General features: G+C 53.1%; 7 protein-coding genes across 7 annotated transcripts; 3 read left to right on the top strand and 4 right to left on the bottom strand.

The window, feature by feature from the left end:
* Positions 1 to 64: 64 nt before the first annotated feature.
* PG985_010487 (cytochrome P450) lies at positions 65 to 1,924 on the bottom strand (the record flags this gene model as incomplete). The annotated part of the gene is made up of 5 exons (XM_066830255.1): positions 65 to 94; positions 161 to 308; positions 373 to 998; positions 1,093 to 1,637; positions 1,708 to 1,924. The coding sequence occupies 5 exons, from the start codon at positions 1,922 to 1,924 to the stop codon at positions 65 to 67; spliced, it is 1,566 nt and encodes a 521-aa protein (XP_066680937.1).
* A 1,073-nt stretch (positions 1,925 to 2,997) lies between these two features.
* PG985_010486 (E3 ubiquitin-protein ligase Zswim2) lies at positions 2,998 to 3,932 on the top strand (the record flags this gene model as incomplete). The annotated part of the gene is made up of 2 exons (XM_066830254.1): positions 2,998 to 3,802; positions 3,865 to 3,932. 2 exons carry the CDS (start codon positions 2,998 to 3,000, stop codon positions 3,930 to 3,932), a joined length of 873 nt encoding a protein of 290 aa, XP_066680936.1.
* A 593-nt stretch (positions 3,933 to 4,525) lies between these two features.
* PG985_010485 (uncharacterized protein) lies at positions 4,526 to 5,519 on the bottom strand (the record flags this gene model as incomplete). The annotated part of the gene is made up of 2 exons (XM_066830253.1): positions 4,526 to 4,570; positions 4,635 to 5,519. 2 exons carry the CDS (start codon positions 5,517 to 5,519, stop codon positions 4,526 to 4,528), a joined length of 930 nt encoding a protein of 309 aa, XP_066680935.1.
* A 909-nt stretch (positions 5,520 to 6,428) lies between these two features.
* On the top strand, positions 6,429 to 6,948 carry PG985_010484 (uncharacterized protein; the record flags this gene model as incomplete). The annotated part of the gene is made up of 2 exons (XM_066830252.1): positions 6,429 to 6,693; positions 6,779 to 6,948. 2 exons carry the CDS (start codon positions 6,429 to 6,431, stop codon positions 6,946 to 6,948), a joined length of 435 nt encoding a protein of 144 aa, XP_066680934.1.
* Positions 6,949 to 7,158: 210 nt separating this feature from the next.
* PG985_010483 (guanyl-nucleotide exchange factor) lies at positions 7,159 to 11,237 on the bottom strand (the record flags this gene model as incomplete). The annotated part of the gene is made up of 3 exons (XM_066830251.1): positions 7,159 to 9,946; positions 9,998 to 10,829; positions 10,883 to 11,237. The coding sequence occupies 3 exons, from the start codon at positions 11,235 to 11,237 to the stop codon at positions 7,159 to 7,161; spliced, it is 3,975 nt and encodes a 1,324-aa protein (XP_066680933.1).
* A 354-nt stretch (positions 11,238 to 11,591) lies between these two features.
* PG985_010482 (uncharacterized protein) lies at positions 11,592 to 14,482 on the top strand (the record flags this gene model as incomplete). The annotated part of the gene is made up of 5 exons (XM_066830250.1): positions 11,592 to 11,801; positions 11,854 to 12,308; positions 12,401 to 13,393; positions 13,449 to 13,773; positions 13,850 to 14,482. 5 exons carry the CDS (start codon positions 11,592 to 11,594, stop codon positions 14,480 to 14,482), a joined length of 2,616 nt encoding a protein of 871 aa, XP_066680932.1.
* Positions 14,483 to 14,549: 67 nt separating this feature from the next.
* Positions 14,550 to 15,536, bottom strand: PG985_010481 (uncharacterized protein; the record flags this gene model as incomplete). The annotated part of the gene is made up of 3 exons (XM_066830249.1): positions 14,550 to 14,853; positions 14,921 to 15,005; positions 15,068 to 15,536. 3 exons carry the CDS (start codon positions 15,534 to 15,536, stop codon positions 14,550 to 14,552), a joined length of 858 nt encoding a protein of 285 aa, XP_066680931.1.
* Between the last annotated feature and the right edge of the window lie 366 nt (positions 15,537 to 15,902).

The raw sequence follows: 15,902 nt of genomic DNA, 5'->3' as shown, positions 1-15,902 counted from the left end.
GATGGACAGACTGCACACACTTTCCGATTCGTGTAGCCCCTAGTCGCAATGGATATCTGGTCTCTCAGGCCTCGTACGTTCTCCATCGGATCAACTGCTCACATGCAGAGCCCGAGCGTGTGAAAAGACAATGCAATAGTCAAACACCCACTCTGCTTACGGACGTCTGAAGCCCGTCTCGACCAGATGTTCCAATGATGAACTGATCGCTGGAACACTCCACATCGTACACGCCCGTCGGTTCAAACTCGAAGTCGAAGCGTTGAACCAGAGCAGCAACCACCATGTACAACTCGGCCCAGGCAAGACTAGTATCACGGGTAAGCGAGCAGAGACTTGAGGGGGGAAATGGAAAAGAAGGCAATGACTTACTGCATTCCTAGGCACATCCGGGTGCCCCTCCCGAAAGGGGCATACGTCTTCTCCGCCCTTCGCCGCACATCCAAATCCACCCACCTCTCCGGGTCAAAGCGCTTCGGGTCCGGATACAGAACCGGGTCCGTATGTATCAGCAACGTCGTCATACCCACCGGAACTCCTGCCGGTATGACCCGACCGTTGAACACCAAGTCACGGTCCGGTGCTATGCGCTGCGCGCGCGTTGACAACCCGGGGCTTAGTCGCAAACCCTCCGCCAGGACGGCCGCCAGATAAGGCAGCTGCTCCAGTGTACCGAGGCGGAGATCCGAGGATCCGTTGTTTTTGTGTCTGTCCTTGTTTCGTGCGTCGGCCAGCTCTGATCTCAGGCGACGCAGGACTTCTTGGTTCGCGTAGATGTGGTAGAGGGTCATCCGCAGGGTGTTGGCCACCGTCTCGAAGCCGCCCCTGGTGATGGTCCCGACCTCCTCGAACACGCGTCTCAGGCTCTTCTCGCTTGACGGGGCCTGTGAGTCCAAGATCTCGTGCACGATGGTGCGTGGGGTATTATCCGAACCACCGGCATCGGGCACAGTAACAGTCAACAAGGTATAGTACTCCATCGCGACATTCATCATGTCCTAAGGACGTATTCTTAGACAATGGGGAATATAACAGAGAACGAAGAGAAGCCCACATCGACAGCAGGGAAAGGGTAAACACACATATACTGACCTGTAGAAAGAAGACGAAGGACTGGATGCCCTCACCACCCGTTCTCCGAGCAACGAAGCTGGGCATCTTGCTCATGAGGAAAACGTACCAGGGGAAGTGCTTACTTCTCTGCCAGAGACTGCCTGAAGTCTGGGGCATAACCGCCACATCCGCGTTGAGGTCCTGAGCGTCGAGGATGCGATAACGCTTCCCAATCACATACTCGATGGACACGTCCCGGGTGAAGGCGCTGATGGCAACACCCAAACTTATCCGATCGGATGCCGAACCCGCAAACTCATCCACTTTGCGGCAAAGTTCCGAAACAGACCTCTGGATAATGTCGATGCGGCTCGTCACTCTCGCTTTGGAGAAGAAGGGATTTAGGACAGCACGGCGGCGTTTGTGGATGTCGTGCTCGACGGTACAGATGGTGGATAGAGGGGCGCCAAAGGCGTCCCAGGCCCAGTCGTACTTATCCCATGGCCCGTCATGGTTGTACAGCTTCTCGTAGAAGCTCGGGTCGCTGATGTGAAGTTCATGGGGGCTGATGCGGATTATGGGGCCTGGCAGGGCTCGTCGTCAGAGAAGATCCTCACGGTAAAAACCGCACGCAGGCTAGGGGCCACCATGTACCATATTTCTTGTGCATTTCTGCGATCTTGAAGGTGTACTGCCCGTTGCAGACGACATCATAGTAGGCCTCGAAATAACGCGTGATAGCCGCCAGCCGTGGTCCGGGGAATCTGGCAAGAGGATGAAGGTACAAGCGATAAAACACCAAGGTGACAACATAGAGAGCAAACGACACGAGAAGATGCATCCATGACAGTACACGAAGTATCGAGTCCATTTTATGGATGAAAATCGCCATCTTTGATATAATCACAAGACTTAATGCGATCACATTGCTCCTAAAATATCAAGTTGAGGGGAAAGGGACTGCTACTTGTACAACCCTTTACGAGAGACGCAATCCAAAAACATGCGGGACTTGACTGATGCAAGGGGTACGCGGTTGGCTGGGCCGGCGGTTATTCAGTAGGCTGCCAGGGCAGCGAACCCACGGCCTGCCACCTACCCTCAAACCCAATTTCGCAAGGTCGCCGCGGCCCGGTGCACTGATCAGTCCTAATGATATATGTACGTTTTGGATCGAATATTTACATTAAAATCTGGGAAACCCCAAAGGCGAGGTTGGAAGTGGCGAAGCATGGGGTTATCCTGAGAGGAGCTCAATTGGGATGCAACGGGGTCAATATGGAATTGATGGTCAGAGGAGCTCTTTTCGCAAGAACTGTGGCTGCACTCCAAGCCCCACAGCCACACACGTACCTAAAGAGTACCAGTACATGCAGCTATGCCTCAGCTTCTGGGGTAACTCAATCGCCTGTGTCAAGGCAGTGAAGTAGGTTGCCGCACCTGAAACGCAACATGCGAAGCGTAACTCTCAATTGTCGGTTTGGCGCCGGAAAGCTGCTCATCTGATTGTCTCGCCCGCGAAAGCCTCCGTGGTGACAGTTTCGGAGCTGCAATTGCCAAATCTTGATGATCTAGCATCACGTGATCCGGCGAAGCTTTGGCGCATTCGCGGCAGCCAGGGAAAGGAACGACGTCAATGAATGCCACTGTCACATCTCAGCTTTCAATCTCCCACCCGGCTCTCTTTATCGTTTCATTTCCCCTCAATGCACCATCACCCTCAAACCTGATACAATCCCAGCTCAATTCCATTGTTTGCCCGAGCCTCACATCTTTTCTTTCAGAAGGAGGGAGAGCAGTTGTTCCAATTGCCTTCTGAAACGGGCATACAACACCTGCACTCCAAGCCCAGGACTCCCTCCCACTGGAGCCGCTAAGCTCAGTGCAGTACATCCCCACCAAACCCACTGTCCCCCACACCCCGCCACTTGCCTGCAGCACACAATGGGGGGCCAATCATCCCAAAGCTCGCCGCGAAAGCGCAAGCAACCCGAATACATCGACCTTACAGGAGAAGACGAAGTGGAAGACCAGCCCAAGAAGTCGAGAAAGAAGGACCCCCACGAAGAAAAGCGATTGAGGGTCTTCCGCGCAAAGGCCCCGCGGGCCTTCCGCGAAAACTACCAGCGCGCCACCACCCAGCGGTTCTACGTCCTGGGCCGCACGCGCGGCGGCGACGACTGGTGCCCCGAGGAGGTCGTGGAGCTGACGGGGTCGACCGGCAACATCTACCACGTCCACGTCGCCCGGCAGCCGACGTGCGACTGCCCCCACGGCCTGAAGGGCAACCAGTGCAAGCACATCCTCTACGTCCTGTCGCGCGTGCTGCACGCGCGCTTCGACCTGGTCTACCAGCTGGCCCTGCTCAGCAGCGAGCTGTGGGAGATCTTCCAGGGCGCCCCGCCCATCGAGGTGGGCGACGAGGCCGAGGGCGCGGGCGCCGCCGCGGACAGGAACCGCAAGTCCGTCGAGGGCGACTGCCCCATCTGCTTCAGCGAGTTCGAGGCCGGCGACAAGACGGTCTACTGCAAGGCCACCTGCGGCAACAACATCCACACCGAGTGCTTCGAGATGTGGGCCGCCACCAAGCGCCAGTCGCCGGGCGCCAAGGACCAGGTCACCTGTCCCATGTGCCGGAGCCTCTGGCAGGGCGACGACGACGTGGTTAAGAAGATTATGAACACGGGCGTGGTGGGGCGGGAGGGCTATGTCAATGTGGCCGATCAGTTGGGTATCAGCCGCGTACGAGGTGAGTAATAACAAACGACTATTATATTCTTGGAAGTACATTGTCTGACTAAATTCCCCTAGATACAAGCACATACTACGACGGACCCAGGCGGGGCGTGTCCTACGGTGGATGGGGCGGATGGTACTAGGTCCTGTTATTTCATGGGCACGCAGAAAGCGTAAATGCCGAAGAGCAGGTGGTCAAGCCCGTTATTGTTTTTCAGTGAGATTTGATAGTGATTTCCCAGGTTGTATCACCATGGGAGTGTGTTTCTCCTATTTTCCTGGCGTGTGTATTATGTATCTTTGCGAGTTACAAAAGTTTATTGCCAGCTGCGCCCGGTATGCCGAGGCTCAGAATGGGTATTGGGGTTGGTAGCAGTCAGTTGGGATCTCAGGACCACTTCATGCAGTTTCTCAGCTGTGTCTCGATCTGATGAGCCGAGATAGAAGTGGAAGATAGCGTGCATTTGTTTTCTGGTGGCCCAATACCACCATGCGCCTCTCCACCAACCATTGGTGACATTTTCCATTGGTTGTCAACCTCTTCAACGTAACTCCGTTGACAAGAAACTACGAAACGATGCCTTCGAAATTCATAGTCGGAACCACCCATGTGTCTGAGCCAAGCTGAGAAAGTATTTCTATCAATAGTGCTCTACATAGTGACAGAGCTTAGGATAATGCCACCCAGGTGCAATGCAAAAGAATACAGTGAAGACCCATACATGCCCAAACACTCTTAGCCAAGTTGCTCGTCCAGAAAACCGTATTCCTCTGAGCGTATCTTTAATCATTGTTTCAACCAAGCAGATAACCCAGTTTAGTAGGAAGAAACGCAGCTCACTGACTAGGAAGTGCTGCCGATAGTTGACGAGGTTGGCAGCAGCATGACTGAGAGCTCCTAATACAAATATCGAGAATGAAACAAAAGCTCCGCGAGCCAGCTTGCTTCGTAAATAACGGGGTAATGGTATGAATAGCATGAAGGAGTGTACGTGCAGCCGATGCCAGAAGACTCCCCAGAACCGTCGTAAGGTGTACGCCTCCATCAGATTCCCGAACAACGGCGGCCACTCATCGGCTTCGTCCCAGCCCAGAATAGCGACGAAGAGGATGGCGGCTAGGTCATGGCCCACGGTGAGGCTGTGATAGGCCGTCCATATCCAGTAGACTGACATAATGCCGCGGACTTCCATGTCCGAGGCCGACGGTACCAACCCCTGGTGTGCTGGAGAGAAGTCGCCGAGAGTCACGCCCCGACGTATCAAGAGGAAGTTCATTGTTGACGAAGCTCCACATTCGATAGCCCAGAGCGCGCAAAGACGGGCGCCTCGCTTTGCGGCGAACCACAGGCGCTGGTTGCCAGGCCGCTCAGGAAGCTCGACTTCAGATCTGTCCAGCGGTAGGTTGCGTACATTGCTCCATACTCTGTAAATGGTGCGCATGCGCTGAGAAATGCTTGTGTCGTCTAGTCTGACCATCGACTTCTGCAGAAATACGATGGCGGTGGAGTGGATGGTGAGACCAGTGATGAACGGAACCGCGAGTTGAGAGTACAAGGAGGGCGATGATTGGAAGCTGATAACTAGGAGCCACGCTATGACACTGGCGGTATGTAAGGTTCCGAAAGCCAGGCGTATTCGGTCTTGCGAAGACCGTTGGATCGCCAAGGAGAATGATGTGGTTGCTGCTATCAAAGACAACATTGAGAATAGGGTCGGATGAAGCTCCATGACTGTGATTGGGGTGTTGCCAGTATTACAGGAAGGATGGTGAGTAATTTCAGAGGGGAGCGTGACCGAAACAAAACCGTCTCAATAAGCTATGGTCCCATATTCGTCGACATGGTGGATGGTCTGCAGCCTTTTGTACGCATTCCGCCAAGTTACCTGTAGCGACCGGAGATAGGCCCGGAACCGGAAAAGGGATTTCGTAGATACCGGTATGTTAGAGGCCGTGATTAAGCTTTTATTAACGTTTAAAATTTAGATTTTATTCTTAAGTTCAATATATATAAGGTAACATATTCTTTAAAAGTCTTCTATTTTTACCGCGGAGCCTTGATATGAATCGAAAAGGTGAAGAAGATAGCCCCTATAAAGCGACATCTTCTCCACTTAACGAGTATCTAGATAAGAAGGTAAAGAGAGGTACTCTTTACTTGTGATTACGTTGTTTGCTTCGGAATGTGATCGAGCAACATGGGTTACGTATGCGCGTGATCCAAGGAGCAACCCGAGGTCCACCGACCCCCGTCCCCCGTGACACCCGCACTCTCGCTTCCGGTACAGCAAACACCTACGGTATACCGATGGCCAGGCGGCCCCGTAACACCGTTCTCGGCTTGGATGCGTCGTAGCACCCTATGGTACATCCTGTATGGCTGTCGTAAGCGATCAGGTGGCATTGGTAACCGGCGTGGTAGACAATGAACCGTAATTGATAAGCCACGTGTCAGCGTCGGCAAGGAAGACATATCTGCCAGGTGTATGTCCTGGTAGATAATATCAACAGCAAGATTCCCATGAGACAGTAAGATTTATTTGGTCCATCATCCCTCCAACCCCAACCATCATAGACACCCGATCCCAACCTCCTCACCTGCAAGCACACACAAGTACCTCCATCTTCCGTTGATCAATATGCCTATCGCACTGTTCACACCTGAACTCATCGTTGCCGTAACGTACGGCAGTATCGGAGGAGCTCTCGCCGGTTACTGCGTCACTCACAAGGGCCAGTGCAGCAAGCGCGCCATCCTCGACACCTCCGACGCCCCCCTGATGGGCATCTTCCCGCGCCAGGCCGCCGCCGTCGGGCCTTGCGGTGTGCCCCAGTACAACTTCGACCTCTGCCATGCGCAGCTCCAGAACATTACTGTGCAGACCAGCATTCCTGCCGACGGTGGTGAGTTTGCCCCTCCCCATTGCTTTTAAACGCGCGTGAGATCAACCATGTCTGCGAGTCTTTTGGCTAACTTCTTGGGGCACAGAGGGCCAGTTCGACTATGTCCCGCAGGCGTGCATGGACCTCGCGGCCGTCCTCTCGGGCGATTGTACCGACACGACGATCCGCCCCACGGTTTGCGGCTCGGCGTGCCTTCATTACAGTGGCCTGACTGACGATGACTACGCCAACATTTCCATAGCCCTTACATCTTAGTCCTATTGCGACCGAGAGCACTCTGAGCTCAGTATGCAATGGGGGATTATTGTGGCTGAACGACATGGATCATCATATGCTTTGGGGAAACATTTGGGTTAGGTAGATTGGGCCGAGAAAATTGTTGGAGATGACACCCATAGAAGTATCTGATAAGACTGCTTTACCATCGCCGCATAGGGTTTGGTGTGGCAGACGTAGGGGAAGTCACTAATCAGAAGTACCCGCCACATCGTCTCTTTGTAGATGCCCGGAAAGAATTTCAAGGTGACACTCTACGCGGCGCTCTTCAATGTAGCGTTGAGCAATTCTCCTGCGAATCTTCGAAGCGGCCACCAATACTCGGTCCCGTGTGGACCACTTAAGTGGCATGAGGATATCGAAATGGCGGGCTTCCGAGATCATCCTGTCGTCAATTGGTGTTCGTGGCGTTTCGAGACTCTTAACGTGTTGCCTCAATTCCCTGTGTCGCCTTTCCCTCTCGGAATAAGATTTCTCCAGTGAGTGACACTCGAGGAAACCGGCTGTGTGGAAGGCCGCTGCGTAATTGATCTTGGTCATCCAATCCTGCATGTCATCGTCCTCTTCCGCCACAAATCTTGTTTCCAAATCGCAGCTCTGTTGTGCCACTAAGAAGGCGTGCTCATGATCGGTATAACTCTTCTCAGTCAACGCTACAACTTGTTCCAGGGGCATAACCAGATCGCCATCACGCAGTGATCCAATGCGGCTCTCATAGCACTTAAGGACAGGCCCTCCCGGAACCATCAGGGGTTGTCCCCCTCGAGGTGGTTCCCGACAAATATATAGAGTAACTTCAGTCAGAACAAGATAACGCAGTATCCATCCTGGAGGACCTTGTAGGGAAGGATATATCATCAAAATTCCACACTTTATGACTCGTTCATTCCGATCGTAATCTTCTTCAAATTCAGAAGAGGGCATGCAGAACGCGTTGACAGTGTTCTGAGAATAAGTTGAAAGGTGATGAAGACCGTTGAACCAGTTGTACGGATTCGTGGAGTAGTTGATTTTACCCAGACCATCCGAAATGAGACGTGGGATACAAGACGTGCCCCCTGACAAGATCCTTGCGAGTGTGGTGGGATAATGAATCCCACAAATGCGAGTAGTAGGCTCAGCAATCTCCTGAACCTTTGGCTGCGATTCGGCATTCACAACCTCTTCAGTGCGAAGGCCATTGACACCAATTATGGGAATATGCGTGAGGTTATCATAAAAGTACCTCAAAATGTCTTCACAAACGCCCTTGCCGCGGGTTGCTTTGATGTAGTCATCGGCAGTCATCCTGTATGCCACTTCGTACGTAAGACCTGGAATAAGCTTGGCCGTTTCTTGGTCGAAGGTGTTCATATGTAAGATGAGAAGAGAAACGGCAAAGAAGTAGGCTGTATCCGAAGATCTATAAATGTTGGGATTGCATCTGTGGTAACGATTTGCAAATGCCTTCAACACACGATCAATGGTGTCTGATTCCATGCCGATCTCTGACTCTATGAGGAACTTCCTCAAGGACACATCGATCGGCTCTTCAGAGAAGTCAAATTTCGACATGTACATCTTCAGGGTGGTGGTCATAAAAGGATCAGGGTGCGTTGATAGTGTAGCAGTAACTTTGGATTGGTCAGGGTACGCCTTGATACGCTCAAGGTACTCTGCCGGCGTTTCAAAGATTTGATGTCGAGGAATTGGCATGAACACAGCGGAGCTTTGTTGAAGCATTCTGGCATATCTGGGGAACTCTGGCATCGTACTAAAGGCAGCCTGCCAGTGCTGATTGAAAAGTTGAATTAATCGGTTGGGCGAAGATGATGGAGCTCCAGGTCCTTCGTGATACTCGTTGGGGTCACGTGTAGAAGGGTCGGCAGCGAAAACTTGCATCGTTCCTTTTATGTCGAACCGATGGTGTAAGGAGACAGTTGGGACAATAAACCCAAGTCCCCCGGTAGCGAGCGCTATGAGAACTGCCATACGTGGATAGCCTGTCCGATATAAGTTGCGTGAACAACTCATTTCTGAGTCGAAACCCTCCGAGGAGCTCTCGCTCGGAGCCCTCGAAGCTTCATAAGATGATTTCCCGGCGATCTCTGCAAGCATTTGAAAGCCTGATAGCTCTTCGGATAAGCTGAGCCCTGTATCCTGCATATCGTTTTGGATATCGTGCAAGTCAAGCGTAGTATCCTGTGTATCGGTTTGAAAATCCTGAGAGTCCGCCACGTCGAAAAGAACGAGAAGCCTTTCCAAAATATGTATGATACGTTCCAGGCGAACGTTAGCTTCGTGGAGTATATCCTCGCGATAGCTGTCATTGCCCCTGGACATAATTATATCATCGTCAAACACCAGTTGCAATTCATCTATGACGTCCCATCTGGATCCAGAGGATGACAGTCGGCTGTGCAAACGATCGGCGTGTTGGCGAATAAGGGCGAGTCGTAACTTCCACAATGAAACAGGGTGGTAACCCTCTCTCTCCTCCAAGCCCTCTGACTCATCGTCTGATGCTGAACAGAGGGGACTCTGAACACCCGAGCCCGCGGAGCCACGAGTTATCTCGTCCTCATCTGTGCCGACCGTCTCCCATGGTAGCGCCTGCAGCGCGAAGGAGTGTAGATGCTCGGCAATGTGTTCGTCTGCGTCGGGTTTTGAGGAAGGAGCGTTTCCATGGCACAAGGGACAAGAGACTGGCGGGATGACTGATCTGCAACTAGCCTCGGCAAAATCCTCCAGGTCCTCTTCTTCGTACTCCCCTTCGTGCTCAGCCGCAAGGTGGTCACTCCAGGCTTTCTCGGCATCGAATTCGAACTCGGAAGGATTGTCAGAATCAAGCCAGCAACTGTCGCAGATCCAGCGAGACGCGCTGTGAGACTTCGCAAGATGCGCTTTCCATTGGTCTGTGGAAAGGTACATGGCATCAGGGCTGTCGCAGTCCTCGTAAACGCACACATATGGGCTCAGGTCTTCAGCCACGTGGCCACTGTAGTCAATCAGATATATGCTGTTCGAGGGCAGAGAGGCTTAAACATACCGCCACCTTTTGTCTTTCTTTCGGTTCGAATAGGATGCGTCCAATGGTTGGGCACAGAATGGGCACCAGAATGATTTTCCTTCGGGACATGGACATTTCGGATAGTCTTGCTTGAGCGCACCTCGAGAGAACTTGGTGCTCACAGTCCTAGCGCCCTGTGTTGTAGGGCGTCGAGGCATGACAATACTGCCAATATCAGTAGCCGGCTGGGAAGACAGCATGGTCCTGTCAACCGACTTGGCCGCTTGCGACGGAGTGGGCTGCATTTGTACTCCAGGGTCATGACGACGAGCCTGGTCTGGGATAGGGTCCTCCGAATTGGTCGCATTTGGTTTCGGTGTAACAGCTGTGTGTTTTGTTGGATCAGGTACTGTTCCAGGAACGCTTGTGTCCTCGTTGCTCCCTGTTTTCTGGCGACATGTGCGGAAGTAAATGTCGAACCGGTTACGTCGGACCAAGTTGGCGTGGATGAGCCGCTTCTGGACAGGACTGAGTCTCTGCTCGTCGGTAAAGTATGCCTTGAGTGTTATCCACGCCTTCTTCCACGTGATGTCGCCTGTGAGAGTATGCCGTTGAAGGAGCGAGTTCAAGAGTTGCATCTTTGAAGGCCCAACAAGGATGATCCAGAACATGTATCTTCGGAACTCTTCCAGCTTCGGAGCTCTATGCTCCAGCAAACGGTCGGCTCGTTGGTGTCTGAATTTCGTTCCGGATTTGCGTATGGAGGCCGATATTTTGGACAGATACTGAATGTTTGTTCTGATGTAGTACCTTTGCCCGTCCATATCGAATGGATTTCCCTGCCCCTCTTGTACCTCGTTCCGATTTGTGGCTTAAGTGTGTCAGCAAGCCCAAACGACACCCGGGGACGAAATTGGAACATACAAAGCTCAAGGCAGTTCTCGAGTGATGTCTTCAAACTGTCTAACAGGCTGATTATGAGGTCTTTAACGTCGTCCCGACTTTGGACACGACGATCCAAGGAGGAATGGCCGGACTTGGCTGCTCCAATCCCCAGCGACCACCAACTGAAAGCGGCCGACATCTTATCAAGCCAGTCATCTTCGTCGGATATAAAATGGCGTTGGCAAGTTTCGAACAAGGCTTGACATCTCTCTGTACGAGTTCGGATGGCTGCGGGATCGGTCTCTTCCTGGATCGGTTCGAGCGTGGTCTCTTGCAGCGCACTGTCGCCGGTATCGCCGTCGTCGGTTGGAAGGGGTTCTTTGGTGGACACCATGATTGCTCAGGACTCGAGCGTTTGGACTTGGTTTCTTTGCGGCAATAGAAGATGCCTCCTTTTCAATTGAAGATAACTCAAATCACATTACAAACCGGGACGACACAATTACGAGCGGAATAGAAAACGAGTTGCCGACGAGGGTGGATGGGCAAGAGAATCGAACACCCCTGCATCTACGTTACATTCCTACCCCGCACATGCTGTTGGCCCCTAACCGCCGTGCCTGGCCGGCAACTCGCAGATAATCGTACGAGAGACTTCATTCCAGCGACAAAACCGCGTCGTGCATTCTTTGTGCCGTGGAGGAATCCAACGACGACTCAAGGCAAACCAACTGGGGTTCCCACCAGGATGTCCGCTCTACAACTGGCTTTACAGGCAATAGACCGTCTCCAGAACGTAGCCCGTAGCCTATGCGCAGATACCCCATGTGTGCAATTTTGCGCCACGTTGAGCGCTATCCTGGGCGATCTTCCCGGGTGGTTGCGGGGTCTCCCAGAGCGCGAGCATTCCGATAGAGAGGCGAGCGCGTTGCTCGAGATTATAGACAGCCTTTGCAGGGTAAATACTTTATCCAACATCTTTCATCCTAGCATCTAACCCTCCTTTCCAGTCGCCCAATACGCCAAGTCAGCCAACGTCATCATGCAACTTGGTCGGAGACAAAGTATCGTACCCAGGCGTTGCTCTACTCCTGGCCAACCCAGATTCTGTGATTTCAGCCATACGCGACATGGCGAGCGATCACCGGTCTCAAAGGCAGTGTAGACAGGTTCTCGGCCTGCTTGAGGCTTTCCTGCCTCCGAGTGAAGAGCAGTACAGTGTCGATGTCTCACCTTCTGATACAGATCTTCGAGCCATCAGCAAAGAGCCCCCCGAGTGTGGAAAAGAAATCCGGTCGCTCCACGCCGCTCTCTTCAAGCAATGTGTCTGCAGCGACTCGGACCAGATGCTGGCACGCATCAGACTTCGGAGCACATTGGAAACTGACGGCGCCAAAATCAGCTTTGGAATGCTTTTCATGGCCCATCCGCATTGCACCCAGACCGATCTTGGGTCGCAGCCATGGTGGCAAGATACCTATTTTTCCATCAGTCGTACTGTGTATTATGTCCTCCCCTTCCAGTCAAGTCGCGTCAATATACTGATGATTGATGCAGCAAATTTGAAGCCAGTTCTGGTAACGAGGACGAGGAGATTCGGCCGGGATCCGAGAATCCTTTCTGTCAATACATATCGGCACAGGCTGATGAAGGGCTGATGATGATGCGATTCATAGTCAAAGGAGGCAGTTTATACTTTGAGAATCATGAAGACCCTCCCATCCAATGGGTCTTTGACCAGCCCAGTATTTCTCTCGGGCAGCTCCTGGAACGACTATCCAATTCGACAAGCGAGTTCACAGAGAAAAACAAGGAGGTGCTTTCGTGGCTGTTGGCAAAATCCGTGTGGCAATACTACAGCTCGCCCTGGATGCAGGAGCCATGGAACAAGGAAAGGGTCCACTTTCTCCTCGAGCGGCGGCATGACGACGAGGGGCACGAGGTCGATGGCATCTTCGTGAACGAACCCCTTCTCTCGGTTTCCATTGCTCGCAGCTCAGGCCAAGAGACGATCAAGTCCAAACACAGCGTTCCACCGCGTCGCTTGCCGGGCTTTCTGAAGCCACTACACACGATATCAAAGCTGCTCGCCCTGGGTGTCATGCTCGTGGAGATACAGCAAGAACAACCCATCGAGACGCTTTACGGCGAGTCTGAGTGGTCGCAATATTGCCCACATGGAAAGAAGAACCAAAACACGGACTTCAAGATCTGCAGGGATCTCATCAACAGGAAACGCTTCTTTGAGGAAATATCGGATCCCCTTGAAGCCTTGATCAGGGCCTGCATCCAGCCCGGTGACGCCTTCAAACCCCCCCAAGTACAAGACGAAGATGGTGAGCGCCATGCTCTCTACCTGTTGATTAACCGGTTGGAAGTCTACCTGTCAAAACGCAAGCCCCACAACGTGAAACCCTTGAGCATGACAGACAAGCACCTTTCAGCACAGGTTCCTAGGTTCACGGCATCCCCACTACCGATCCCTTCACTACCAGTCCCCAAAGTCAATACCAGTACCACTCCAAGGCCTGGTCGCACCATGGCACAGATGTGAGCCCTGCTCAGAGCAACCTCGGGGGTCTGCGGCATCACTAACGAGATAAAGCACAAACTCCACATCAACCAAAGACTGGTTCAAGCGGGTGGCCAGACTCAACCACATCCTCAAGGCTAATGAGGCAGATAACTATGAAAAAGTCAAGATCGCAGTCCTCGATACGGGAATTGACCCTTGCGACTCCTCATCCGTTTACGTGGATGGGTATCGGGACTTCGTGAGTGGAAACGACAGTGTCAAGTGTGACCAAACCGGCCACGGGACAACCTCGGTCAACCTCATTTTCGACATGTGTGAGTCGGCCGAGGTACACGTCCTTCGAATATTTGAGACAGATTCAGCCAATGATAACACTCAAGAGTTGGCGATTCAGGTTAGCGTTCACTTCCCATCTCTCATGCAACATTCTCGGAGAACAGGGCTCTCTAACTATATACCTGAATCCTTAGGCTCTGGACTGGTGTATCAAGGAACGGATGGACGTCGTCTGCATGGCGTGTGGATTTACCGAGTCCAGTCAACACCTGTTCGACAAGGTCCACGAAGCCTCGGGCAAGATGCTTATCCTGGCCGCTCCGACAAACGAAAGCAATGCCGGCGAGATTGCATATCCTGCTCGATACGACGACGACGTAATGTGCATCTTCTCTACCGACGGTGCCGTCACCAAGTCTCAGAGGCTCAACCCTTCCAATGGTCTGGGCAAGTACAACTTCGCCATACTCGGTGAGGACATCATGACCATGAGCGGAGACGTGAGGTCGGGCACTTCCTTCTCCACCGCCATTGCAGCCGGACTGGCGGCCCGGTTGCTGGAGTTCTCCAGACACAGTGACTGCCAGGGCCTCATCTACAACGCCTCCATGCTCAAGTTGAAGTACGGCATGACGAAAGCCTTGATGGCCATGGCGATTCCCGACTCCGAGTTTCTCTGTCTGAAGCCTTGGAAGCTTCTGCGCGAGGATTTACGGAGTCAAATCCCGTTTGATGATTATGGCTATCCCGATCCGGGGGAGCGAGATACAGCACGACGTCATATTTGCAATCTCTTGGCACTGAGTTTGGGGAATGCATGGCAATGAAGCAGGGGCATCTAGTTAGGACAGATGCAAATAAGAACATGTACATAACTAGGCAAAGAAGTAACTACTATTCGATGGCAATGAGATATTCGAGATCTTCTCCCTGCAGCACCTCCAAGTCGTGCACATTCTCACCCGCCAAGCCAGCCTCAGCCAGAAGCTCGGCCATCTCAACCTTCTTGGGCCCCGAGGCAAAGACGGTGCCTTTGGTGGTGGTCTTCTGTGATATGCCGGATCGAAACAGGGATTTGGAGACTTCGGTAAGACGGACCGCCCAGACGAAGTCGTTCGTGCACTGGCCAGCGATGTTGACCTCGTTCTCTCTCTTGTTCTCGATGTTGGTCTTGGCCCCGGCTGCCCCGAACAGATCCCTGTTGATTGTCAGTTGAAATGAAGGAGTTATACGGGGGCGATTCTGTCAAGTCGATTGATCCTTACACGTCACCTCCTACATTGACTCCCACCTCATTGCTGTCGTTCCGTCCAAACCTGGCGCCGCGGGCGACGATGATACCACTGATCACTACCGGCAGAGGTAAGTAATGAGCCATTACATGAACAGGCAATAAATGCGAGGCGACATACTGTAGACCTTCCAAGACCCCAGAAGCTTGTGCCTCTCAACCCAATCCGCCAACTGCGCCGACTGACTGCACCTCTCCAAATACGCCCGCGTCGGCTGCACAATCTGCGTATCCAGCCGCTCAATCTCCCACTCCTCCCCCATCATCTTACGAAACACCAGCCCCGCCTCGGCACCCACCGTGACCCCCACCGCGGCGGCAACGGGCACGTCGGCGCCGGCCCCGTTGTCGTGGACCCGGCCGTCTTTGCGCGAGAGCCGGAACTGCGCCGTCTCGGTCGCCCAGATGCGCATGTCGCGCGGGAAGGGCGTGACATCTTCCGGGTTGATGACCTGGTCCAGCTGCTTGGGCCCCGCGATGAAATGGCCCAGGCGGAGGGGGCCGTCGGCGGCGCCAAAGGCCATGCCGGGGTGGGTGTAGACGGGGGCGGGGTAATGCCGCTGGCGAAGGACGAACCAGCATTTCTCCATTGTGAACCTGGCGCGGGTGCTTTGCTGCCAATGATTGGATTCTTAGACACTAGTTAATAGCGGGCAGGGCAAGTAAGGAGATCTTGGGGCGTTGGGCCTGCGCGCCGCGTTTGGGCGGGGTTGGGCTGCGGTGTCGGCAGTTGGGCTGCGGGTACGGGGTTTGCAGGGTTTCCCCTGAGCATAGGGCCTTTTTTCGGCTGTGGCCCGCACATGTATACTATTTATAGATTGGATCACCTGTTGCTTCACCCGCAACGATTGGCACAGGAAGGGAACGTCGCCAACCTGTTCAGGAAACACCCCGCAAAGCTGTGCAATGATATTCCAGAAAAGTCAACTGGAGGTACATCTAGTGTGCCGACATAT

The sequence above is a fragment of the Apiospora marii genome (genome assembly GCF_038362585.1).
Source record: "Apiospora marii strain CBS 49790 chromosome Unknown utg000007l_segment0_segment0, whole genome shotgun sequence".
Taxonomy (NCBI): domain Eukaryota; kingdom Fungi; phylum Ascomycota; class Sordariomycetes; order Amphisphaeriales; family Apiosporaceae; genus Apiospora; species Apiospora marii.
Note: the sequence above shows the minus strand (reverse complement) of the source record. Positions and strands in the feature narration are given on the sequence as shown.